The sequence below is a fragment of the Ailuropoda melanoleuca genome, chromosome 3 (genome assembly GCF_002007445.2).
Source record: "Ailuropoda melanoleuca isolate Jingjing chromosome 3, ASM200744v2, whole genome shotgun sequence".
NCBI classification, from domain to species: Eukaryota; Metazoa; Chordata; class Mammalia; order Carnivora; family Ursidae; genus Ailuropoda; species Ailuropoda melanoleuca.
This window is the reverse complement of record NC_048220.1, coordinates 98,310,161-98,338,029: the sequence shown is the minus strand read 5'-3', so window position 1 is coordinate 98,338,029 and position 27,869 is coordinate 98,310,161. Positions and strand designations below refer to the sequence as shown.

At 37.4% G+C, this 27,869-nt stretch overlaps 2 protein-coding genes across 4 annotated transcripts in view; one reads left to right on the top strand and one right to left on the bottom strand.

Moving 5' to 3' along the window:
* Positions 1-541, bottom strand: part of LOC117801570 — a 28,427-nt gene extending 27,886 nt beyond the window's left edge. The window contains exon 1 of one of the 3 annotated variants that reach the window (XM_034656796.1): positions 39-541. In XM_034656796.1, the coding sequence (XP_034512687.1) occupies positions 39-491 (453 nt within the window). In that variant the 5' untranslated portion in view covers positions 492-541. The remainder of the gene's footprint in view (positions 1-38) is intronic. The other 2 variants (XM_034656794.1, XM_034656795.1) reach the window with 2 other exon arrangements.
* UBLCP1 (ubiquitin like domain containing CTD phosphatase 1) lies at positions 15-24,525 on the top strand. Its single transcript, XM_034656793.1, has 11 exons — positions 15-151; positions 3,609-3,806; positions 4,606-4,697; positions 5,100-5,185; positions 5,269-5,384; positions 6,406-6,504; positions 9,051-9,088; positions 9,608-9,706; positions 12,676-12,792; positions 16,674-16,801; positions 18,559-24,525. The coding sequence occupies exons 2-11, from the start codon at positions 3,653-3,655 to the stop codon at positions 18,584-18,586; spliced, it is 957 nt and encodes a 318-aa protein (XP_034512684.1). The 5' UTR covers positions 15-151; positions 3,609-3,652; the 3' UTR covers positions 18,587-24,525.
* The last annotated feature ends 3,344 nt before the right edge of the window (positions 24,526-27,869 follow it).

Genomic DNA, 27,869 nt, shown 5'->3' with positions numbered 1-27,869 from the left:
AGGAGCCGTGCGGTCTCCAGCGCGTTTCCGTTTCAAACCTGAACTTCCGGTTCGTTAGCCGGTTCCGGTCTCCGTTTTTCACTTCCGGTCGCCCTCGGTTCCGCTGCGGCCGGTTCTTGCGTCCACTGTTGCGGGTTCCGCCGCGCTCCAGGTGAGGGGACGCGGGGCACCCCGGGCGCTGCCCATGGAGAGGCCGTTGGGGCCGGGGGACCGCAGCGCAGCCCTGCTGTTCGCGCTACGCGGCCTGCACTGCGGCCGGCCGCGGCGGGCTGGAGGCTGCTTGTGGACGCCCTGGGCCGCGTCTGCCCCAATCTGCGGCCCAGGCCTCCGGTTCCGGCCAGCTCGTCGCAGGAGCCTCCGCCCTCCCATCCGGCCTTCTCGCTTCTGTCGCGGGCTTCCCGAGCCCCAGTGGGTTTTGCGTCCCCTGGCTTCATTCTTCCCTCCTCTGGGGTTTGTCCATCCCTCCTCCTCACCCTCCCTAGTGAAGGCATCGGGCCTCTGGGGTTTTTGAGGCGCTCCTGTGCTTGTATGCTGTCCCAGACCATTCACTTCCCATAGCTGTCGCCTCTGCCCTACCTCGCGGTTGCTGCGTCTGTGCTGTAGGCTTGTCGAAAAGTTAACCTCTGAATTCCCAAGGTGTTAACTTTTGCTGCTATTAGTTTCAAATTTTCGCCTTTGCTACTTTTTAGTAGTGTGGTTTTGGACAAGTTGTTTTCTTTTTCAGTTTTTTTTTTTTTAAGATTTTATTTATTTATTTGACAGAGATAGAGACAGCCAGCGAGAGAGGGAACACAAGCCAGGAGGAGCGGAAGAGGAAGAAGCAGGCTCATAGCGGAGGAGCCTGATGTGGGGCGATCCCATAATGCCGGGATCACGCCCTGAGCCGAAGGCAGACGCTTAACCGCTGTGCCACCCAGGCGCCCCTCTTTTTCAGTTTTCTAATGTGTATAATGAAGACGACAGTTGTTAGATCAGGATTGGGAAAATCAAGTGAGATAAATTATTTAGCATGTTGTCTTTATTCTGTCATCGCCACCATTCGTCTTGCTCTTTAGAGTTTAGGAAGTGCTGTCACAGGTGTTATCTCGCGAGTTAACACTGTTCTTGTTAAGTAAATATTGGTCGCCTCATTTTGAGGTAGGAATTTTGGAATTGACTATGCAAGTCAGTACAGTATGGTAGACAGAAGAACTAACCCCAACAGCTGTTCTTGACTCTAGGTTCACCATAAAGTTGCGATCCTTACTTGTGTGGGTTTAATTGTCAACCACTCCCACCCCCAAATCATTTTTCGGTTTATAAATCTGATAGGGTCTAGAATGATACAAAGTATTAGAATTGTGTGAGAAAGAAGGTTAAATGTGAAAACATAAAAGGACTCAGGCATTCGCATTGTGTGTTCCATTGTGAATGATCTGAATATTGAAGAAATGAGGTTCAAAAGCAGTTTTAAGGACTATGCATTTAAAATTTTGACGGTGTTTTGTTATGCTTGGTCCTTTAGAGCAATTGCCAACTTGGAATCCCACTAGTGGTGTAGGTGTACAATGTATAACATTTGTATACTACTTTACTAAGCATGCAGAGCCCATGCCATCTGGCATATTTTCTTTTTTAGCTGAGAAAATTGAAGAGTCTAGAGCACTGGCTCTCAAACTTTCAGTATGCCTCAGAAATGGGGTGAGGGGAAGGCTGGGACAGGGATTGTTAAAAAACAAATTGCTGAGTCCTTTCTCTCCAACCCCAATTATATTTTTAACAAGTTACCAAGTAGGGTCATGCTGTTGATTGATCTGAGACCACGCTTTGAGAATACTGGTCTAGAGGTGAAATGACTTGTCCAGGCTTATCTGGAGCTCAGGTGATCTCCAAACTCTCTTCCCGCCCCCCAACACAACATAAACTGTTTTAGTGCTATTTGCATTCTCAGCTCATGTAAATTTTTATTTTTATTCCCACTGTCACAGAGAAATAATATTTAAACCATATTTTAGTTTGGCTCAAAAGGTCTCTTTGGCTCTTTATTGAGGACTATAACATTTGTTAGAGCAAGTTATCTCTAACAGAATACATTGCCCTAAATTAGCACCTTATTTAAATTTCAGTAGAGCAGCTATAAACATAAGAGCATAAGTATAAGTGATTTTATGGTGCTCTCTTCTAGTGGACATGTTGAAGACACCTTAAGTTTCTAAGTAATTTTTGCATATTATGATTCACGATTTGCCTTCTTGCAGTTGGTCATAATCCAGGGAGAATGCAATCAAATGTTTCATTAAACAAGCAATAGCATTTGGAAATGGGGATTAGGAAATTCAATTCTCTGACCTGGGTGGGGGGGATGGACTTAGGAAAACTGATAGTAAGTTTTAAAAGGGAAGAGACCTACATGCTATTGTTGATGAGAATAGCAGCCAGTATTTAATCTTTGTGTGCTTATATCTGTGCCTGTGGGTTTTGTATTTACTGATCTTTGGCACCTTGCCTCCTGTAGGTTCCAATTCAAGAGAGGCAGTTGTGTTGTAGGGGAAGAAACATGAGATTTAGTCAGAACTGTTCTGTTACCAACTATGTGCGCATGAGCAGATTACTTAACCTCTCTGAAGTCCTGTTTCCTTAATTGTAAAAGAGGGGCAATTATTATATACCTTGTTAAAGGACTTTGCATAAAAACTGCCCAATTTATTACATATGAAACACATAATGGCAGTACTTTTTATTTAGCACAGTGCCTGGAACACTTTAGCTCAAGTTTTTAAGACAACTTATTTAGCCAGTACTTATTTATGTAGTGCTTACTATGTGCAAGGTTTATGTGACTTATAAATATTAGCTAATTTAACTCTCATAAGAACTCCAAAGTAGGTAGTATTCTCATCCTTAGTTTACAGATGAGGAAACCTAGACATTAAGAGTCTGATAACTTTCGAAAGTCAAATAGCTAATAAATGGGATAGCTGAGGTCTGAACCCAGGTACTCTGGCTCTAGAGATTTCACTTTCTTTTTTAAATTTTTTTAAGATTTTATTTATTCATTTGACAGAGAGAGACAGACAGTGAGAGAGGGAATACAAGCAAGAGGAGTGGGAGAGAAAGAAGCGGGCTCCCAGCAGAAGAGCCTGACGTGGGGCTCGATCCCAGAACTCCAGGATCACGCCCTGAGCCAAAGGCAGACGCTTAACGACTGAGCCACCCAGGCGCCCCTAGAGATTTCACTTTTAACAGCTCACTGTGCTACTTCTCAAGTGTTAAATGAATACGACTAGTCCATCATGGAGGAATTTACCTGTAGCATAAACCTGGCCAAACAGAGAGGGAGGGATAGGTAGCTGATCATTGGCAGCTTAACAGTCGAACAGGGAGAATCGGACAGAGTATTAGAAGTAGTAACTTTAAGCCAAAAATTGGGAGGGTAGGAGAATTTTAACTTTGAGTCCTAATTACTTTTGGTGTTCCAGCATTTCTGTAAGGAGAAAATGTTATTTCTCCACCATCAAGTTGTAAAGTAGGACTCAAACTGCATTGCTCCTTAAAGTTAGTTCCAAGTTTGGCTACATCTTTGATACATCTGTTTTAACTTATTTACTTGTATATCCCTTTCTTTTTAGGTATCTTTTTCTGAGTGAAAGCTGCTTGATCATATGTTTCAAGGATGGCCCTCCCTATCATCGTAAAATGGGGTGGACAGGAATATTCAGTGACCACACTTTCAGAAGATGATACCGTGCTAGATCTCAAACAGTTTCTTAAGACCCTTACAGGAGTGCTACCAGAACGCCAAAAGTTACTTGGACTCAAAGTTAAAGGTAATTCTCTACTCACTTTAAACTTTTTGCATTGGTATACTTATGAATTTTTATATTAGTTATTTTTTTCTCTTTAATAAGTCTTTCTCCTCGGAGATTCCTTTGTTAAGGATATTCCTAAAATTGTTTTATGATGAAAATAAGAATATTAAAAATTACTTGAAAATACCACCACTATTAAGATTACTTTTGATTCCTCTGACAGTTGGTGTTTGCTTGTTAAACCTTTGGCTTGGAAGTCTCAGGTAAAACAGTGTAATTTCTGACATCTGTGTTCTAGCACAGCTTTTTCATTACAGCTTTGTTCTTATACTCTCCCTAAATTATCTTTTCTGCTTCAAAAGTAATGATGATTTAAAATGATGATTTAAAAATTATTGGCAGTGTTCATATCCAGTCGGAAAGGGACTTTCATGGTGTTTGTCATATCATTGAAGGGTGAATTTGGGGTAGCAATAAATCTCTAGTTTTATCTTAGGTGCTCAGTGTTCAAGACTTTCTGGAAAACATCTTCATCTTGAACAACAAAATAAAACATGAATTTATTTTGTTCAGCTGGTTGGATAAAGGTGTTCCTCTGAGATGTAGTTGGGGAAAGAATCAAACCTTGTATTAGTTGCTACTTCTTAGTGTGTTAGACATTGCTAATTCAGCAGTGACAGTTTGTTAATTTAAGGAAAAAAGAAAAAACTGCTGTGGAATTTGTACCAAACCTTTTAATGTTAGGGTTTTGTATAATGGAATAGTGAAACCAGCACCTGAACTTTAGTGAGAAAACAGTCATTTGCTTGTATTGTAGGCAAACCTGCAGAAAATGATGTTAAGCTTGGAGCTCTCAAACTGAAACCAAATACTAAAATCATGATGATGGGAACTCGTGAGGAGAGCTTGGTAAATGTTTACTTTTGTTACCATTTGTCCCTTTGAAGATATGATTTATATTACACTGTTATATCATGGTTTTAATTGTGGTAAAATTGTCAGTTTGGCAGTCAGTGAAAAATAAAAACTTCACAGTTTATGTGGTGTTAACTCAGTGGAAAACAAATACTAGGGAACTTGTTAGTATATAGTTAGCCATAAGCATAGTAGTAGTGCAAATGGTCAAATTTAACATGGTAAATCTGCCCAGTGAACGTATATAATGAATTATAAAATGTGGAAATTTTCTCACAGTGTGTGTTTGAAAGATTCTTGAACTCAGACTGTATCTCTTATTTGCTTTTTATGTTATGCATGTATTTGTTTGTTAAAGACAATCTGGTAAAACGAAACTGTTTTTCATCTTAATAGGAAGATGTCTTAGGTCCACCTCCTGACAATGATGATGTTGTCAATGACTTTGATATTGAGGACGAAGTAGTTGAAGTAGAAAATAGGTAAGTGCTTTATACTATCAAAGGAAATGGGTTGTAATGTGAGAAAAAAGTGAACGTTTCACCTGATTTTATTTTTCCATTAGGGAAGAAAACCTATTGAAAATTTCTCGCAGAGTAAAAGAGTATAAAGTGGAAATTTTGAATCCTCCCAGGGAAGGGAAAAAGCTTTTGGTACTAGATGTTGATTATACGTTATTTGGTAAGTCATCTAAAATTGTGCTTCATCTTCTGTTACCCATAACCACTCTTTTTTTTTTTCCTTTTGTTCGTTTATTTTTTCCTTCCAATATGAAATATTTGAAAGCTTTTCTTATTATTATAGAAAGTATATCATTCACTGTAGAAAATACTGAAGTCATTTGTAATCCCAAACCCCCAAAATAACTGTTCTTATATTCTGAAGTGTATCTTCCAGGGTGTGTTTGTATGTATATCCTTTTTACCTTTGCTTAATGATATTTTGAATATCTCAGTCATTTGCTATTATTCATTGTGAATTAAAGATATATATTTTTGGTCACCACTACTTTAATTTATGGATGTATCTTAATTCAACCACATCATTTTCTATTAATTATTACATTTTTTGAGGATTATTTAAAAATCATTTTTGATATTTCATCCTGGTTTTTCATTTAATTGTGTTCAAGGCAAAATCTTACTTTAAAATTTCTCATGTCAGCAAAAAAGAAAGGTGTTTATTTCATCCTCTAATATTGCTAAGAACTGATTAGTTAACTCCTGATATTAGCATGAATTTATTTACGTCTAATCCTAAACTTTAAGTACAGGTCATAAGTTAATGTATACTTATTTTAAAATTTGATTATGAAGTTAGTTGTGCCTGTCATTCTGGTGAAATGTGATTATATCTGGAAGGTGAATGGCTTAAGTGAGTATAGGTGGCTCTAGTTTGTTTTTCTTGTCACAAAATAACATCTGTATTTTAAAGACTACATGAAAACTTTATTTACAGTTTACTTTAGAAGCCTGAATTCTGGGTATTGCCTTTTCCAAATTAAACAAAATCAGTTAATTAAAATTGAATCGCAGTGGTATTAAATTGTGTGCTTTGGAAGACATCCATTTGTCAACCAATGTAATTCAGTCTCAGGTAGTTTGCATTTGAATGTTTATATTACATTTCATAATTTTCATTGATATCAGGTACTTGTCCATGATAACAAACTAGTAATCATCTATGACTGATTTTCTTTTAGACCATAGGTCTTGTGCAGAGACTGGAGTAGAATTAATGCGACCATATCTTCATGAATTCCTCACATCTGCATATGAGGATTATGACATTGTTATTTGGTGTAAGCTATATTTTTTGCTTAGATTTCCATGGAAGTAATCTTGTTCTGTCAATTATTCTGCTTTATAAAATGTGACTTAAAATGACTTGTGGTTAAATATGATACGTGTTTCATTTGTTTTAGCAAATTTCTGATGAAACGTGTTTGACTTTCTTGCATCACAATATAAACTTACATGTGTATTTGCCAATACCACTGAAGTAGTTAAATACAGGAAGAGAGTAGGTTATGGTGTCAGAATAAAAATGATCTTATTTTCGTAAGACCCCACCTTGATTAGGAATTTTTCTTTCTGATCTTTGCTGTAGAATCTTTGATGCTTCAGGACATTGTTGCTTTATCCTTTCTTTATCACTCCAGTTTCAAAACACTTGGAGAAAGACGTATAAAAAAAATCACAGTGATGTTGTTCTTCAGAAATAAAGGAATATGAATTAACTTAAGGAAAATTAAACGGACTAATGCAGTATTACTCAAATTGTGGTCTGTGGACCATTCCAGGAACTTACAGGTCTGTGATAAGATCATGAGTTTGCTTCCAAAAAGTAAATTTACTACATTACTGAGCACACTGTTTAGTTCAATGGACCTTTTGTTGTGGCAAGACTTTATTGAGAAAGGAAGCAGTGTATTAATTTATATCTTATCTCCTCCCAAACATTTAAAGTTGCTTCTTGGCAAGCCATAAGCAGAAAAGAGCTATCCTGATTGTGAATTAAATAAAATCTCATCATGAAAAATAATACATTTAATTGTACTAGGTTTTGATGAGTGACCACAAATTTGTTACTTCAATCTTTAAATTTCCTTTGTACTTTTCCTTTTAATCAGAGTATCTCCATTATTCAGTATTAATATAAGTTCACAGCCATTTAGATTAAATATATAGTTAAATACATGTTATAAAATACGTATTTAAGATAAGATACAGGGAAGAAAGCTTCCTGGGAACAAATTTTTGTTCAGCTGACACCTGAGATGACATTTGAGAAAAAAGTTTTTCCTCTAAATGTTATTAAAGTAGACTTAGAAATTTAGAAAATTTTTTTACAATCATATATTTAAAATAAGTTATTTTTGTAAATTATGATATTTTATGGTAGTATGTTGAAAACTGCACTTCACTTTGGAGCTAAATAAGCTAGAGTTTTAATTCCGACTTTGTCCTTACTTTGTGATTCTGGGCAGGTCAGTTAATATCTCTGAACTTTAAGTTCCTCATCAGAAATGAGCATAAGTAAACCTGTGTTACAGGTTTACTTTTATAAGAATAAAAGTATCAGCATAGCAACTAGTACCATGTCTGACATATAATAATCACTTAATTGGAAACCCTTTTTATTGGCTATGAATATTATTTTTTTCATCTCGGGATTGTAGACCTAAAAGAGATACTGAGTTTAAAAGGTTGTTTTCCCTATCTCATGATGGTTGTCATTGTAGATATATCAGTCTCTAAAATTTTAGTTCAACTGACTGGTTTTGAGTATAAGGTGATTCTTCCAGTTTGTGTGTGCTTGTGTGCTAAAGATTTTTATTTTGAGAACTTGGGTACCTCTTTTGTCTTTTAAAAAATACATACACACTCATACACATGCTGTAAACAATTAAACTCCTTTTCCCTTTTTAAACATTTTACTTGATAATAGCCATGTAGTTTAGTAACTTGGGACCAGAAGGGCATATAAAACTGAGGTTTGAATTTTAATATCAATGATCTCAAAACGAATGGGTGTCTGACAATGAGCAGATACATAACAGATAGAATTTATGAATTTAGTTGTCTCAGTCTCATTGTTAAAAGCTCCTAGACTCAGTGAGCACTAAGTTTCCTGAGTCTGGCAAAATGTTGATTTTCATTGGACCTGGCGATCTTTAACATCAACTTTTGGCACATAACATTAATGTGCTTATATTGACATATATGCCAGTGCATTGCGTGGCTGTGGGAACATGGAAGTAAATTGGAGATCCAGGCACCCTATATTTATTTATTTATTTTTATTTTTATTTTTTTAAAGATTTTATTTATTTATTTGACAGAGATAGAGACAGCCAGCGAGAGAGGGAACACAAAGCAGGGGGAGTGGGAGAGGAAGAAGCAGGCTCCCAGCAGGAGCCTGATGTGGGGCTCGATCCCATAACGCCGGGATCACGCCCTGAGCTGAAGGCAGGCGCTTAACCGCTATGCCACCCAGGCGCCCCAGGCACCCTATATTTAAATGTGGATTCATAGAGAATAGTGTCACGGTTGTTTTTAAACAGGAATTTAGGTCCTGATTTATAAATTTCCTAGATTCAAAATTCTTTTGAACATTGGTTACCTGTATCCTTTAGATAAACGTTGTTAAAATTCTTTTCTCTGTTGATGTACTAAAAGTAAGTTTATTTTTATAAATACTTAAAATTACCATAAATATGTTAGGAATTATTTGTGATGCATTTGAACTTTTAATCTTGCTTAGAAAACTTATACAGAAGAAAAAAATTTTTAAATGAAGTTCAAGCTTTTCATTTATATCATATTATCATTCTTCATATTTTAGCTGCAACAAATATGAAGTGGATTGAAGCTAAAATGAAAGTAAGTGTTAGACAATCCATTTAAGAATGTTTAGAAATTGCATTTGCCTTTTTAGAAGTTCCAAGTTGAATTAATTTCATTCTCATTGGAGGGTGTTTAATAGATAAACAAATGCCATTATCAGGAGTAGAGGTGTGTTTAAAGTCTGATTAATGGTGGAATATATTGTGTAATTAAGTCATTTTCAAGAAAAAGTACAGCAGAGCTCCATCTCCTTCCCCCCCCATTTTACAATAATGCTTCCCCCCTCCCCCCCGCCCCTTCTTTTGCTTTTGTGTGTGATAAAGAAGTGATGTTCTTCTGAAATATATAATGGAAAGTAATCTGTTTCTAGTTTATTTTCTTTGGACTACCATTTGTTGGCTTAAACGAAACTAAAACCTTGGTAGTTGTTGAGCAAGGTGTGGTAGTCAGTAGGATAGAGTGTTGGCATTGGGGGAAATTGTAGCTGGAATATCCAGAAAGCCTGGAATTTTTCATATTATTATATTTTAACCACATGAGTATTTGTATTTATAGGAGCTGGGAGTGAGCACAAACGCGAATTATAAGATTACCTTCATGTTGGACAGCGCTGCTATGATAACAGTGCATACTCCAAGGAGAGGATTAATAGATGTAAGAAATCATTTTACTTTTGTTTAAAGACTTGTTTATTTTCTCGTATACTTTTTGTGTATATATATATTGATGGAGAAAAGTAGAGAAAGAGTTGAGAAGTACATCTGAGTGGATAGTAAAGTATCAGTTGAGTTTGACTTAGGAAGATGTATGTAAGGTTAATAGATTGGAGTTTAATGATAGAATTAAGGATCTTGAGCAAGACTGTCCAGAATGGTCATGGATAATTGTCCCATGATGACGGCAGCACAGTGTTGCTCAAATCAGAGTAGGTGAGAAAAAAATACTGAATATCATCAAGGAAGATACTGGAAGCAAACCAAAACATACTCACCCTGCCCTATTTAAAACTGAGAAGTAAAAGCAGATACCATGATGCATGTACTTTGGTATGATGTATGTGTAACCCTGGAGAAGAGGAACAAAACCATCAGAGAGAAGGGTTGGGCTAAAAAGGTTAGAGTTCTTTGTCTACTCAGCAAGTAACTGTAAAGAGTAAGAACTCTTACTCGAAGGTGTCGTGATAGTCACTGTTGGAGATGAGGAGACATGGTCTATACCTTTGGGAAGCACACGAACTAATAGGAATTGGGGAGAACTTAGCAAACTAGGAAGGCGTGGAGGAGACTGTGTTGAAATTGTCAAAATCATAAACAGAATCCTTTAAGTGCATGGAGATTTATTCAATAAGGGAAATACTTCATACATCAAGGGAAAAACATTATTACTTACTAAAGTACTATATTTATAAAATCTAAACACTGAAAAAAAGTTTGGGGAATGTTAAACGTAGTCGTGTGAAAAATTAGAGAAATATAAATAAATCTGGTGGTTGCCAAAGAGGAGATAGGTAAGGGGATGAGTGAAAAAGATGAAGGGGATTAAGAAAGACAAATTTCTAGTTGTGAAATAAGTAATGGAGATAAAAGTACAGAATAAGGAATATAGTCAATAATGTGATAGCGTTGTATGGTGACAGATGGTGACTATACTTATCGTGATGAGAACTGAGTAGTGTATAGAATTGTCAAATCACTGGGGCGCCTGGGTGGCACAGCGGTTAAGCGTCTGCCTTCGGCTCAGGGCGTGATCCCAGCGTTGTGGGATCGAGCCCCACATCAGGCTCCTCTGCTGTGAGCCTGCTTCTTCCTCTCCCATTCCCCCTGCTTGTGTTCCCTCTCTCGCTGGCTGTCTCTATCTCTGTCAAATAAATAATAAAAAATCTTTAAAAAAAAAAAAAAAAGAATTGTCAAATCACTATGTTGTACATGTGAAACTGATATAACACTGTATGATAATTATATAAGAAAAATGAATAAATCCTCAATATCTAATATAGGGAATTGGATATAAAATTTTTGTTCATCCATAAAATGGAATGCAGCCATTTGTTGTAAAAGAATATTTAGTGATTTAAAAATTTATCATGATACGTCATTAAAGTTTAAGAATTACTTAGCAGTATTTGCAGGCTGTTAGAAATAGTTTTTAACCTTTACTTGGTTCAGGTTTCCCCTTAACAAAAGATCTGTGAACTCTAAAGTTGTTGATGTTTATAAAAAAGACTGGAGGAGGGGCACCTGGATGGCTCAGTTGGTTAAGCTTGGACTCTTGGTTTCAGCTCAGGTCATGATCTCTGGCCTGGGCTCGAGCCCCACATAGGGGCGTGCTACATGCAGAGTTTGCTTGGGATTCTCTCTCTTCTGCTCCCTCTGCCCCTCTCCCTGCTCCTGCAGTCTCTCTCTAAAATTAATAAAATCTTAAAAAAAAAAAAAAGACTGGAGGTAAATATATCCTTGGTAATGACTAGATTATAGGTAATTTAAATTTTTCTTGTGTGCTTTTCTGTGTTTTCAGGTTTATTTCTTACAGTCAGCGAGTATTATTTCTTTAATTGAGAAGAAAGTCCATGTTTTAGGGAACAAAGGGCACTTGACATGATTAGAAAATGACAGCACTATTTAAGAGGATGTAGGATTTTAACCCTGGGTGTTATAAACTAAAGCTCTTGTCCTATTTCTTTAAGCTTTTGTTAGCTAAGAAAATGAAGAATCTGGCTTACTGTGTCAGTTTCATATTTGTCTTGAAGTATTTAGGGGCTTTGTTTCAGTAGTAAACAAAGAGTAAAAACTAAGGCAAATAAAATTAAAATATTTTAAATAAAATAATTTCAGTAACATTCTTTGCAGTAGCTAGGACACTAAAAAAAAGGCTTTTTCTATATTAATAAAAATAAAAATAAAGTATGTAATGAAAAGTCTTCCTCCCCTGGCCCTTTAGCCACTTAGTCTTCTCTTTCTACTGTTCTTCTGTGGTCTTACAGAGACTTTATGCAAGTACCAACAGATATGAATATGTAAGGAGTTATCTTTTTGAAGGCTCATTTTAACAACTCCGAAATAGAAGTAAGAATTTACAAATTGTAATGCTTTTGAAGTTAACCAGTTGCTCTAGAAATTGTGCACCTGTGCCACTGAATTTAAGACAATCTGTTTTCCTCTACAAAATATTTAAATTCTGTATTAATAGAACCAGACACAGTGTTCGTTATTAAGGTTTTCTAGTTTTGAAAACAGACCCCATGTGACCCTCAAGCTCTGAGGGGCATGTATTAGCCCAGGAAGTCATGTGACTGCTCAGCAGACAATTAAACAATTACTTTAAATTCTTACATTTTAAATAATTACTCCTCCTTTGACCCCAAATCTTCACGTTAAAACTAGGGAAAGTCTTATAGTCGGTTTAGTTAGACATGAGCAGACCTTTCAGAAGTTAACATTGTGAGATCCGTTGTGCTTTAATGTGTGTTGCATCTCAGCTGTGGTCCCTTCACACAGCCAACCATCACTGTCCTGCAGGAGGAAAGGAGTGCTCTGATGTGGTTTGAGCATGTTGAGGTAGCTCTGCTTTTAAGAAAGGATGAACTATTGATAAAATTTGAATTAAATGTAAAATTTTGTTCTAAGGTAAAGCCTCTTGGTGTTATATGGGGAAAGTTTTCGGAGTTTTACAGCAAAAAAAACACCATAATGTTTGATGACATAGGAAGAAATTTTCTAATGAACCCACAGAATGGACTGAAGGTAAGACGTAATTTTACTTGCTATGCTTACGTAATCCGGAATTTGTGGTAGAGCTTGAGCACTGTTGAATTTGATCAAATTTCAAAAGTACTGTATTATGGTCACAGGCAAGAGAGCTTACATATTTCGAAAAATTGATACATAGTTGAACATTCTCTCTCCCACATTGACATCTTCTTTGTTTGCCAGCTCATCCAGGTGTTTTCTGTTTAGTTAGCTCTTTGGAACAACATGGGCTTACTCACGTTGACTTTCGGCATCACAAGTAAAAGCAACAGGCATTTTATTAGGGATAAAAATCTCAGGATTTCTGATGTTCTGGTTAGCTGGAGAGCTAGTAGTAAGGATTTATTTTTTCCTTTTTAACTGAAGCTAAGGTTTTTTGAAAATTCATACAGGGCAATTAGAGAGCTTAGAGTTATAAAATGCCAGGGCTAGAAATCTCTGTCATCTTGTCTACCTTCGTAACTTTATATATAAACAGTCTGATGATCAGAAAATATGTAACTTGCCCAAAATCAGGTATGTAACTGGTTAATGACAGAATTTGAGTTAGAATCTAAGTGACTCGGGGGCACCTGGGTGGCACAGCGGTTGGGCATCTGCCCTTGGCTCAGGGCGTGGTCCTGGCGTTCTGGGATCGAGCCCCACATCGGGCTCCTCCGCTATGAGCCTGCTTCTTCCTCTCCCACTCCCCCTGCTTGTGTTCCCTCTCTCGTTGGCTGTCTCTCTCTCTGTCGAATAAATAAATAAAATCTTTAAAAAAAAAAAAAAAGAATCTAAGTGACTCGATTCCTAGGCCAGTGGTAATCTTAGCATGAAGTCATATGCAAATTTGTATAGGCATGATAGTAACAGTTAATCCTAGGAGTCATGTAAAATTGGTAAGATAAAAATTTGAAACTTTGCATTTCTGGATGTGGCCTTTAGTGTATGAGGATAGGTTAGAGACAGAATGCTGATCTTGGTAGTGAATTGCCGCAATTCTAAGAGCTGTTGACTTGGAAGAAAAGTACTTGAGGTGGATTGGTTATGTTCCTCTTTAAAAATGGTTTCTGTTTGAGGCTTTGGGAGAAGTGTTTTTCTTGTGTGTAGTTTACCAAGTGTGAGGTACAGGAATAAATTCTTGAGAAAAGATTCAATTGCTCTAAACCAAATTCTCTATGAAACCAGTGGTTAATACCTGTCAAGAAGAGCGGTGAAGTCATGATGTTCAAGGATGATTTTTTGAGGGAATTTTAACTTAAAAAAAAAAATACAATCATTAGTTTCATATCTGTTTAGAAGAAACTTCATTTTCCCAGCCCACATTTGGGCCCTACTTACCTCTGGATGCAGAGATGATATGAATTTCTAGTTCTTCATGTTACTTTAGAGCAGGATTTTTTTTCTTTTTTAAACTAGACATTCCATAGAATCACTGAAGGAATTTCTCAAAATACAAGTCTACAATCCTCCAAATTTTAATTCAGGAGAGGTATTTTTAAACATTCCACTGATAATTTCTCCCGTGTCTCCTTTTGAAAACCTCTTTTAAGAAGGTAGCTATTAATGATTTGCCCACATCGACATAAAAGCAGTTTTGAAATTGAGAACTGTTCTTACTGTGTTTTGTTGTCATGGTTTCATAATGTTCTTGATAGAAGTCTCAAAAAAGATTTCACAGAGATCTTAAAGATGACTGCTTATTTTTAGAACAGTAAACTTCTAATAATATAAGCTTGCTAATCTTAAGGTTTGACATAGAATATAGAAGGCATTGTGAATTATGAATACAGTATTGAACTAAAAAAACTTTGGTTTTGGTCATGGATAAATCGATACTCTGAAAATTTCATTTTTACTTATACAAGGAAATGATGCTATAAGAGAATGCAGATAATCTAGACCATCTTAAGTTCCTAAAAATGCTTCTTTGATATGAGACTACAGTGGTCATATATATTGTCTGCCCTGCTAGTGAGATCATTTTTCAAGAATGGTACAGTAAGAAGTGATTATGCTAGAACAAGTGAAGTTAGTTAAGTAAATAGTAGACTTTTTTCCACCTACTAGTTTTAACTTTCAGATCCAGAGTCATAGGAGTATTTTAGTTTTGCAATTTAATAGTGCTTACAACCACATGTTTCAAAAGGAAAAGTTAACTTAGCAGGGCCTTGGTAAACTAGGAATTACATTGTACATTGTATATTAATAGTTTGAAAGTTAACATGTTGTCTTTACAATTTTTATTTGAATGAAGAATACTTTGAAATATTATAGTATTGCCCAAGATTATGCAGAAACTCATTTCACTACGTCATGATCTCATGCCTCTGTACTTCCAGCCCCAGGATTTAAGCAGGGTCTGATTCTTCAAGAGAGTCTTCTCTTGATCTTTCACATTCATGGCTACTAATGTGAAACAGCACTGCCCGCCCTACCTGTTTGGAAGCAGGAGCACCTACAAGTGCTCGCTTCTGCACAGGTTCACTCTGGTGCCCTTCACGGTGTGGGAGCCTGGCTGACCGACAGCTATGGAGGCCCCTGGCACCAAGCTGTTCTGATGCGAGTAGAACATATGGAAAAATGGTGGTGTGTGTTTCCAGTAACAGAAAAGTGTATAAGAAATATTTAAACCTTTCCTGTTCTTGATAGGGTATGGACTTCTTTGGGTTCATTGTTCTCAACCAGTGACATCTGTTTTTCAGTGTTACTGTATAAAATTCATAACTAATAAGCAGTTTGCATTTTCTCTAAATCACAGTAAGGATATATTAGTACTTTACTAAGTACAATTTATTCAGTCCTTATATGTGTTTTAGGAGTGTGATTTTTAAAAAAATATTATTTATAAAATGAAAAAATCCAAATATAAATAGAACTATGTAGGAATTATATAAGGAATTCCTACATATGCATTATTCAGTTTGAACAACTTATTAATTCATAGATGATTATGTTTGCTCTATACCCTACCTACTTCCCTCTCTAATATTTTGAAGCAAATCCCAGAATATCATTTTATCTGAATTAATTAAAAACTTTTGGAAGGCTGTCTTGAGTTTTATAAAGATATTTGAGCTGATGTCTGAAAAAGCAGAACTCCTTATTGGAACTGTGATATAAAGGAAAGTGCTTAAAATTTATTATTTAACAAATCGTTATAAAGATAACACATTAATTACCACCCAAGTCAAGGTATTAATAGCCCTTACTAATTACAGTTCTCTGCTCTGTCTACCATCTACTTTTATGCTTTTGAAGTGAATAGTTTTCATCATAAAACATATCATCCTTAAAATTTTGGAAAATAGACTTTTTATGGGAAAACTCTTGTGTAATTAAAAAGTATTTTTATGGAGACTTTAATGATAAAAATGCTTGTGATAAAATGTGAGAGGACATGTTACATAAATGTATAATATCTTAGCTATATAAAATTTTATAGAAAAATACTGAAATGAAGATCGTTGTTAAAATTTATCTCACTCCCCTGTTGGATCAAGCTTGTATTTGGGTTAACTTTTTATAAATTGGGTGGCGTGATTTAAGTTATCTATTTAGTAAAAAGCAGCTACATTGATAGAAGGGGAAAAAATCTAGCAGTTTTGCAAAGTAAGAAGCCATGTAGGGCCCAAGTGCTGGAAGAAAGTCGGTGTTTTCAGGTTCAGACTGAAAAGATAACACAAGGTACATAAGGTGGAAGGGCTCTTAACTTGACACTGTAAACATTAGACACGAACTATCAGTTTATTTCACTGAGGTAGTGCAAAAGTCATTTTTAGTACTAATACCCTTAGTAACATTTTCATCTCATTAACTGAATTTGAATGAGAGGTGTAGATTTGTGGTCGTTTCCTTATTGCAATGTGAAGTGTTGGATGTTTGTTTTCTAACAGATAAGGCCTTTTATGAAAGCGCACCTAAATCGAGATAAAGACAAAGAACTTTTAAAATTAACTCAGTACCTCAAGGAGATAGCAAAATTAGATGACTTTTTGGACCTAAATCACAAATATTGGGAAAGGTAAGTGCTAATTGCTTATTCATTTTCTTTTCACAGTAGTGAATGAAAACATTGTCTGGTGACCCTGGTATACACACAGTTACGAACTTTTATTTAAGATGGGTGAATTCTAAAACAATTTTCTAATGCAGTGACATCTCCCCTGAAAGTATTTTTCCCTTTCATCTTAACCTTTACCTTGTTCATAAGCCTGTATCTCTTAAGATCTTCAATACTTCTAGGAGAGAGGATTTGAGACTGGTACACATTTGTGTTGCTACTTATAAATTATTTTGTGACACTGGGTAGGTCACTTTTCTGTGAATCATATGGGAAGCTAGTCCCTGTTCTCATACTGTAAAATAAAGACAGGGTAAAGTAAAACACACTAAAAAGTTTCCTGTTAAAAATCACTCTGTAAGTAATCTCTCTGTACAGCAGAAAAATTAGAAGACTAGAATCCAGTAGAGGAACAATTAGTTAATGATTTTCCTTTCCAAAGAGAATCACCATTACCATCTTATGTGTGGTCTTCTGGTCTTTTTTCTAAGCACAAACATATGCACACATCTACAGATGACCTGCATATGAACATCAAGATTCTGAAGCAGGGAAAACCTCTGAGGAAGTGGACAGGATTCCCTAGTGTACTGCAAGTAATTTTTTGGAATTTGATTTTTAGAGATCACTTGCTTTAATGCAGCAACAAAAGAAACTGTTCATGTAATAACAACAGTTTGGCTTTTCAGATCACTCTGACATATAGGTTCTTATTAGATGATTCTCCTAATCCTGTTAGGAAGGTAAGGCAGGCATTTTTATCCTCATCTCCAAATTACTGATGGTGTAACAAAGGCATGGAGATAATAAATGCCACAAAGTGAGCAAGTTTTGCACTGTTAAAACGTGTCCCGTCTTCTGATTTTAAGAGCTCTTTCCCCACCCCCCACACTACTGAGTATAGTAGTTTGTAAATGTGAGAAATAGAAATGTAAAAATTTGAATTTAATGGTAGATTCCTATAAAATAATATGAAGGGAAAATTGTTTACTTAGTAAATTAACATCTTTGTATCTTTACATTCTTGATCAGAGTCCTTTAGTGTCTGTTTCCCATAGTCTTTCCACAAGAAAAATAAGATCTTTTTTTTTTTTTTTAAAGATTTTATTTTATTTATTCGACAGGGATAGAGACAGCCAGCGAGAGAGGGAACACAAGCAGGGGGAGTGGGAGAGGAAGAAGCCAGACTCATAGCAGAAGAGCCTGATGTGGGGCTCGATCCCATAACACCAGGATCACGCCCTGAGCCGAAGGCACACGCTTAACCGCTGTGCCACCCAGGCGCCCCGAAAATAAGATCCTTAAATGAGTTTGAGGTTCTTTTGGGGAGTTACACTGTTAAGATATCACTTTCACATTAGGTAGTCAGGCAGTACGAAGGGAGAGAGTGCAGTCTCCAGAGCCTTGTTTTGAATCTGAGCTCTGCCGCTTTCTAGCCGGTTGAACTTGGGTAAGTTGTTAGCCTCCTCGTGCTGCTAAAATAGGAAGAAGTTCTAAAAGAAAGCTCTTCTTTGAGCTGTTTGTGAGGACTGAATGAATTAATACCTGTACTTAAAACAGTGGCTGGCACCTAATCAACAGATATTAGCAATTATTAACAATTATTACTGATTTGGAGGAGTTTTGTTATTAAAATGAACTGCTGCTTTTGGGACGAGAGATTGTTATTGTGAATTTATCATGACACAGCTTAGACATCTTTATTTTATTTCTTGCAGGTATCTGTCAAAGAAGCAAGGACAGTAGTTACAAGTTATACTGACAGTTATTGAGGATACTTGAGATCACGAACTTCTTGCTTTTATGCTAGAAATCATTATGATAGTGCTGGACACTGCAGCGAATATCAGACTGCTTATACTTGGTCTTCCAGTTTTTTGTAAATTTAATTTTATATTTTTGAAGATCATAGCAATATGCTAAAAAAAAAACAAACCTTTTTTCCCCTATATGAATATCCTGTTACTCTTGAAAAAATAATTTTTCCAGCATTGAGTACCGAGTTCCCCCCCGCCCTGACACACACACACAAAAGTGGACAAAAATGTATACTCAACATTGTCATTTCATGGCTTTGGAAATGAGTTAGGTCTTGTGTTTTTGTCTCATTGTGGTGTTGTCTGACTAAATCTGACCAAACCCATCTTGAAACTACTGCTTTTCCCTTTAAAACCAAAAAAAAAAAAAAGTTTTTGCGTAAGGAACCTAGTTTGGTATGCTTAAAGTCACCAGAGTTTTTTTTTATTCCTTTGTCATAGACACAGTTTCTCTTCTTACTGTGTACTATTTTCATCTCTAAGTTTTGAGCTGTCTCAGTTTGGTCTATATGTGTGTCTGTGTTCTTTGAGTAAAACTGGAACACGTAAGCTGTGATACAAGTGTGTCTCAAAGTATGAGAAATAGAAAACATAAGACTGAAGAATAAAAACTAAGGAACAAAAGTTATTTCTTTTTGGTGGCTAAGTGGAAGCACTTCTGCCTAAAACCATTGTCAGAAAAGCAATTAAAGGCAATACATTCTTAAGGGGACATATCACTGGTTCAGCCCTAAAAAGCATGAACAAAAAGTTTTTGTTCTGTTCCAGCTGTATCTTGTCTAAGTGCAAACACTGTGTTTCAGTGAAAATATTTAGCCATAAGATTAAAAAAATTTATTTGGCAATGCTTACGCCTGCAGATATGTAATGTGACCACTGTTTTGTGTTGACAGTATTGCTTTACATAGTTCTTGTGTTTGAAAGGAATCTGATCCTTTCAAATAAACATGGTGTATATTGTTCTTACGGGACTATTTCAGTGGTGTAAATAATAAATACTTTTTCTTAAAACGTTGGTTTTGCTCTCTACTGTCCCAAATATTTTGCCTTTTTGTTGACTCACAAAGTGAAGCAAACATTAGGCTGAGGCAAGGACCTCTTGAAAAAAACTAAACACGTATGGTTTAAAAGTGTGCATATCACTATTCATTCAGAATTGGTTTTAGCAGCTACTTATATTAAATTACTTAGTTCTAATAAGTACCATGTTTTCAGGAAGATAAGCTGTTTTCTTTGTGACTGGTTATTATAAAGATATGCAGTGCAGAAGCGTTTGAGAACCTTAAATAATTAAAATGATTCAATTGAAAACATATTTCTAAATTATGAGGCTAAATTTAAATATTTAAGGATGGAGTAGAGTTTTTTGGAATATTCATTTCACTGGGGCATTTTCCCATTATAAAAGGCAGTTTATCCTTCCAGGGTAGGCATGAAAAGGACTTAATCTTGTTAAAACGGAACACTTTAAGAGCTCTTTCAATAGAACTGTTTAGTTCAATGAAGAGCAGAACATTTTCTAAATCAATATAAAATATGAAAGTGAGCAAGCCTCAGAAAGTGAAGTAGGATTTTTAAAAAACATTATTTGCCATTAGGTGGGGCTCAAACCAAAGTTTATTAGCTGGTATGCAAAATTTAGCAGTTCTGGGAGAACATTGTCACTGTTGGGCTTACTGAGATCACATGTGTTTCCTAATAGAGTATTGGGAGTTTTACTTTGTCTTTTGCATCTCATGGTTTATTGAGCAGATCCATCAGTCTATCTCTGTGTATGTGGCTCACACAACAGAACCAGGAGATGACTTCTAATTCAGATACATATGCTGATGAAACAGCAAGTTAGTTCTACGATACATATGTTCCAAACTTTTAAGCAGTTGGTTCTTAGTAAAGTATATTTAATCTAAAAATTGCAGAACATCATTAAACCTTTGATTCAGAGGGCACTTTGAGATCTAGCGGACCCCTCAGGTCCTTTATGAAAATCACTTACTGGACTAATGATACCTATACGGGTTACTCAGTTTTAAAGGCAAGGGATATATATATGGGTCATTACAGTGAGTTACTGAAACGGTCTTTACTCACGGAAAGTAAAATGACTGTCAGTTTTGTGGAGGAGGTGGGGCTGTGTAGGGAGAGGAGGACTGGGATAGAAGATATGCAAAAAGAAAAGAAAATGCAAGTTACTTAGATTATTGCTTGGTTTTTAAATGACTTGGTTGTGAAGAATAGTAATAAAATGTGAATAGTGAAACTGGTTGAGGGATTTTAGAAGGATATGCAAAAAGAAAGAAAGGAAAATGCAAGTTACTTAGATTATTGCTTGGTTTTTAAATGACTTGGTTGTGAAGAATAGTAATAAAACGTGAATAGTGAATAAACTGGTTGAGGGATTTTTCTCATCCCAAGTAATCAACAGAACTTTCAAGGAAGAAATTGTTACAGTTTCCCCTAAGTATTTTTTACATCAAAATTTATTCTTATTAACTGGAATAGCAGCTCAAGAGGCGTCGCTAGAGATTTAACACTGAGGTATTTATGTAAGGGTATGCTAGTTTTGGAATTGCTTTGGAGAAGCTATGTCGGCCTTGATGAGAATGCTAAGTATTTAGAGCTTAAGAAGAAATCCTTGAAGATTAGTTTGACAGATTTATCAAAGACTTAGAGAAATTAATGCATGGTAAGAACTAGAACAGAAATAACAGGCATCCTGTGGGTTTAAAAAAGGCTATCAATTAACTAATATCAATGAGTTTCCATGTAGAATGTAAAATCACAAAATCTCTGACACATGATTTTTTAAAACTCTGTGGAAGTAAGCAAGTATTTCTTAAGTGCTGGTATAAAGATACTTCCTGATATAAAGTGTTACTTATTAAAACCTGTTTTCCTTCTGAAAAGCTTTAAAAGTTCAACCTATCGCTTATAAAACCATTTATAAACAGTGGGAACACAATCATTAAAAATATCAAAAACAAAAAATATCCAAAAGAGATTGCTTAAACATTAATGATATTTCCATAAGTCAATATGGCTACAACAAATAAGTTATACTGTATGTGTGTAATTTTTTTTTTCTAAGATTTTATTTATTTATTTGACAGAGACAGCCAGCGAGAGAGGGAACACAAGCAGGGGCAGTGGGAGAGGAAGAAGCAGGCTCCCAGCGGAGGAGCCTGATGCGGGGATTGATCCCAGAACGCTGGGATCACTCCCTGAGCCAAAGGCAGACGCTTAACGACTGCGCCACCCAGGCGCCCCTGTATGTGTGTGATTTGTGACAGTAAAGGCCAAACTGAGGACTTCTTAGGAACATACAGATTATTAAAATAGAGTAAACAGTTTTAGTTGAATACAAATCCCTCTTAATCCTATTACCAACTCCTAATTCCCTGGAGCACTTTTGATTGCTAATACTTATTGTTACATATGTAGGAACAGCTATATTTTCCCAGACGAGGCCTTAAGAAGAAAAGGCAAGTGATTTGTCAGAACCCTTGGCTAGAATCCCTCCTTACTAACAGTGGGATCTTGCACAAGTCTAATTCTTTGAACTTTTGTTTCCTCCTCAAAAAACTACTAATAGTAACACTTCTCTTTCCCAGAGGCTGTTGCAAAGGTCAAATGAGAATTCATGGGGAAGTACCTGGAAGCAGCTCAAGCTTATGGACTCTTAGATGTTATTAGAAGTGGTTCAGCAGGTGTGGCTATGATTGAGCTATATCATTCTTGAAATTATAATTACCAAGGGTGCCGTAGTAAAAGGAAAACTCTTCGTAATTAAGTATGTATTTTACAAATATTACCATGGCTTTCTGAGAGTTCTAAACAAGGAAAGTAAAATGAGAATGACTTCTTAGGGCCTATGTGTTTTTGTAAGGATCCAGCTGCTTTTAGTAATCATCTGGACTAGAAGACCTGCCAGCCCTGCTCCTAACCCCCCAAAGTAAGTAGGTTTGAAACTGCAGGGGCACTATAATTATAGCTTGTATAGGGGAGTATTACATTTTAATTTTAATTTTGGAAATGGCTCTTCCTAGACAGAAGCTGGCTAGTTTTGCCATGCATGTAAAAAAATAATCATTCCAAAGCAGTAAGAATTTAAAAAAAATTTTTTTTTCCATATAAAGCTGTACTAAGGTAGATACTAGTTTTTTCCTGGCAGCCTTGGCAGAATGAACTGTCTGTGCAAGAACCAGGCAGTCAACATTTAATGGACATGTGCCTCAGATGCTGTTCTTCAGAGGTAAACACAAAAAGATTTTCTTCCCTCACAGAATTTGTGTTTGAGCAAAGGAAACAATATAATTTTCAGAGAGAAGTGCTATAAAAACATGATAGAAAGTGGAGTTGAGGGCGGGTGATTGGCAATAGCATGGGCTGCAGCGAGAAGACCTGAATGCTAAGAGGTATCACTCAGAATATTATGGGGAAGAGTAGTGTGGGTAGAGCTAGGAGCACGAGCAAGGCCTTAAGGCCTAGTGGGAGGTAGGTGGTGACTGGTGGGAGGAGAGGATGGAGAGGTAGGCAGAGCCCATGGGATGGGATTTTGCAGGTCACCATAAGTAACCTGGTGAATTCTAAGTGAAACAGGAGGAACCAGTGGAGGGTTTTAAGTAGGGGAACGACAATTTTTAATAGCCTTATTGAGAGCAAATTTACATACCCTAAAATTCACCCGTTTGAATTGTGCGAGTCAGTGATTTTTAGTCTATTTACAGAGTTGTGCAGCCATCACCACGATCTAATTTTAGAAACTTATTTGTTTTTAAAAAGATCATTCTGGGTCTTGTATGGAGAATGGACTATAGAAGGGCAAAAGTAGGAAGGACAAGATCAGTGAGGAGGTTACTGTTATTATCCAGGTGAGAGGTTTCCAAAGTGATGGAAGGAAAGTCGGCTTTCCTTCTCTCCTTCACTGCATCATCCTAACTACTTAGAGGCCCCGTCGTGTGCTAGGTACTGTCTGAGGTGCTAGGTCTCCAGTGGTGAATGAGGCAGACGTGATCCCTGGCCTACGGAGCGTGCGGTTGAACAGAACCACTTCCTCCCCAGCCTCTAATGGGGCTACAACGTGTGCCCTGAATCGGTGGCTGAATTCCGCTGCCGTATGTTTCCCCATCTCTCAATCCCAGAAACCCTTCCTCCCACGCTCACGCAAACTGGTTCAAAGGTGCTGCATTACAATCCGATCTTTCAGAGCGTGCACTCCTAGAAAATTTTTCAAGTTTTAGTCAAAGCATAAACAAAATAATAAGTTAAGCCTGAGCTGCTACTGAGGGGAAATTAGTGAAGGAACACTTAAGCGCCATTGCCGATATTACTGTTTCAAGAAAACATAATTAAAAAGAAAGAATATGGGACTGTGAATATTCTTTATTTCCCCCTAAATGCTTCTTTGCTCAAAGAATGAGTGTACATCCATTCTTTTGGTGGATTTGGTGAATCTGTATAGTCAGTGTTAGACCTAATTATTTAAAAGAGCTTTCATTTTTATTTTTAAGGACTATTTTTATTTGAGAAATAAAAATAATTTTTAAAAATTACATATAATCTCACCATCTCGGGGTGACCCAGTTAACATTGTGATGCACTTCCTTCCAGGCTTTTCTCTGTGTCCATGTGTACTGATGAAATATTTGTGTAAGAATGGCTAGACATGTCTCAGTGGCTGGCTGTGCCTTGAATTAGCCTGTGTGGTTATTTTTAGATCCATATAATTGAAAGCCTCTGGAAGCAGAGATCCTATTTCTATTACCTTTGTATTCTTTCCAGGTACATAGTAAGTTTCTGAACTTGGTAGATCTGTGACAAATAAGAATTAAGCTACCAAATGTGTAAATAAACAAGCTATAAAATATGCACTTGTTTAATGTCATTATTTTTATTTATTTATTTTTTTTAAGATTTTATTTATTTGACAGAGATAGAGACAGCCAGCGAGAGAGGGAACACAAGCAGGGGGAGTGGGAGAGGAAGAAGCAGGCTCATAGCGGAGGAGCCTGATGTGGGACTCCATCCCATAACGCTGGGATCACGCCCTGAGCCGAAGGCAGACACTTAACCGCTGTGCCACCCAGGCGCCCCTAATGTCATTATTTTTAACATTTGCTTCTTTAAATGCTTCCAGCTATAACAAGACTCATGACAAAATAGAATACATGTATTTATTTCCCTTTTCTTTTTGTATCCCTACAAAAGAATCAATCCCTGTATTGATTTTTTCCATCTACCTTAATAGGAGGATATAGTGAAATAAGGAAAATATTTTCACGAAAGCTTATTGTAAAGAGAAATTTGTAAGCTCTGGTTACTGATACAATGATATTGGGTGGGTGAACTACTCTACTATATTCTTACGTCTCCTTGATATACAAGAGCTATTTCCAGCTGTCTCTTAGATAACATTTTGCCTTTATTGTAGTAGTAAATTGATTCATGTGGTTTGCAAATGCCTTCACCAGACAGTAATAGAAGTGCAGAGCACCATATCTAATGCCGTAATTATTTCTCATAAGTTGATATTCTCAGGGAATTCTGGGAACTGAAGACTAGACGATTGTCCATTCTGATTAGCAGGACACGGATAGGTATTATACTGATGCCACTGAACAGCAAATCATTGAAAGCAAAGTGCTACAATTTGCCTGCCGCCAACCAGTTCACCGAGTACCTAACTAAGCGTCCACGCCTCCAGCCCCAGCGTGAGGTGCAGTGAATGTGCGTGGGAGCCCACGTGTCGAGGAAGTCCTGCCAGGGCCACCAAGCTCTGACACTTCTCGAACAGGGCCTGAGATGGACCCGTTATTCTTGTTGCTGCGTCAGGCAGCTGCGGCATACGTGAAAAGGTAGTTAGATCCCGTAGGTGAGCCAGGTCAGGGATGAGCCTGTGGTTTGAGTGACTGGAGGAGCTCGGCTACGTCATGTTTTGGAGTGCAGGCTGGATCTCACGCAATCTTGAAAGCACCTCTTGGGGACAGCAGGGCAGGGTATGGCCCCCATACACGTGGACTTGGGAGTCGACAGGTCTGGGTTGGACAGCCCATCCCACAGCTTCCGGGGGATCTAGGATTAAAAACTGAACCTCCCTGTGTGTGTTTACGATCGCTGCATAACAATTTACCACAAGCTTAGTGACTTAAAACAGCATGCGTTTATTATCTGACCGATTTCCGTGGGGAGGAGTGTGAGCACAGTTCTGTGCAGGTCTCACAAGGCTGCGTCAGGGTGCTGGCCAGGCTGGATTTCACGTGGAGGCTCGTCTGGGGCACAATCTACTTCCCAAGAATCTGCTCCTTCAGGTTGTTGGCAGGATTCATCTCCTTGGGGCTATATAGCTGGGCGTATGACGGATGTCCCCCTACTTTTTAGTGGCTGTCAGCTGCCCTCAGGTTCTAGAGGCTGCCCCAAATTCCTTCCTGCACGAGCTTCTCCAGCGTGGCTACTTACCTCATCAAACCCTCCAGGAGAGTCTCTGCCTCCACTCTGCCAGAACAGAGTTGTCTTATATAACGTGAAGTAATCCTGGGAGCGACATCCCACCACATTTGCCGGATCCTGTTAGAATCAAGTGACAAATCCGTCCCACACTTAGGGGAGGGAATTACACAAGGGTGTGAACACCAGGAAGTAGGACCTTTGAGGGTTATTTTATGGTTTCTCTGCCACAATCCCTGATCCTAATCTGTCAAGTTGGCATCAAAATACTTCACAAGGTGATTAGACTCAGAATGAATAACACTTAGGAAGTGTTTGCACGGTGCCAGGGACATAGTGAACAGTCAACAAATGTCAATGATGACCGTGGTCAGAATCATTGTTGATAACCGATGACTATCCTGGTAATTACTTTCAATCTTCCTAAATCATGGCCCTTACAAGAACTCTCTTAGAGTATAGAGAATTTTGAGTTTTAAACTTGAATCTTTCAAAGGATAGCATCAAACCAGTTATCTATGTGATATGGAGAGGAAGGCAAAGAAAGGCATTGATTATCTAAGGCAGGACATAATTCAAGAATAATATCTAACTTGACTTTGAAATAAATCGTAAGATTAATTTTCTTTCTCAGATTGTTTTGCTCCAGCATATTATTCCGTATCACAGAGGTACTCTAAGTCACTCAACTCTTTCCGTGCTGATGGTCATTTAGTGTGAATCACTTAGCATCATTACCAGCAATTCTGCGATAAAAATCCCTCTACGTCATTCTGTCCACTTGTATGTTCCTATATGAAAATGTTACTCGACCATCTATTAAGAGCCTATTATGTATCAAACATTATGTTAAGTTCTGGGTGGGTAAGACAGATATGGTCCCTTCCCTCATGGAGCTTACAGTTCACTAAAGATTATAGGCATTAAATAACTCCAGGTATGGGATGTATATTATAGGAAGACCTGATATAATGAGGAGGGTGAGGTGAGGTCAGATCTAAGGACAGGAAGGTAGCAAACTTCTGGGGGCCAAGGAAAATAGGTCAGTCACCTCTAGAAAAGAGAGAAAATCTTATGACCCAGGGAATAAGAGCTTCGACCATGTTGGAGCCATGTTCCTGGTATCGTTGAAGTAGTACTCTTAAAAAAAAACCCACGTGTACAAATCTTAGACCTCTAACTCAGAAACAGACTTTTCTTAAATTTTTCTTAAGAGCCCCTATTCTTCTGAGTAGTAGAAACTTAATCTTGGTCAATTGATAGTTCCCTAGCCTTTCTCCGGGGTTGAGTCTAAGTGCTGTGGTCTTAACATATGCCAAGACACTGGGGACATGGGATTGAGAAGGGCAGATGTCTGGTCTCTGGTTGTTATTTACCCATGCTGATATCTGCTAAGTTCTCCCAAGCTGTGCTAGACCTAGTCACTGGTCCAGATAGGTCTCTGCTACATCAGCCTTTGTTCCAAGTCAGGTCTGAAGGATGCCCCTTGGACTTGTGCTGAATGTACAGAATACCTATGCTTCCCTCAGCCTTGACACACTCAGTGGAGCTAAAACCCTGTGCTTACCTCAGAGCCGCTCTCGGCAGCAGTGGGCCACTCTTCTGCCTTCTCAGAAGGTGAAGCTGAGCCAAAGGAAGACTCTATGAAGCTGTCTCGGTTCTCTCCCCAGAATGGCATAGCAGGCAGCCATTTCTTCTCTGAGATCTTGGCACTGCTCATGGGCTCCACATGAGAAGAGAGGCGTGCATTCACTGTGCTCTCTGATCTC

Excerpts from the sequence above, each read along its gene's own strand:
- UBLCP1 (XM_034656793.1), top strand. The coding sequence starts at position 3,653 with ATGGCCCTCCCTATCATCGTAAAATGGGGTGGACAGGAATATTCAGTG. Across the intron at positions 3,807-4,605 it reads ACTTGGACTCAAAGTTAAAG|GCAAACCTGCAGAAAATGAT; the intron begins GTAATTCTCTAC and ends CTTGTATTGTAG. Across the intron at positions 5,385-6,405 it reads TGTTGATTATACGTTATTTG|ACCATAGGTCTTGTGCAGAG; the intron begins GTAAGTCATCTA and ends ATTTTCTTTTAG.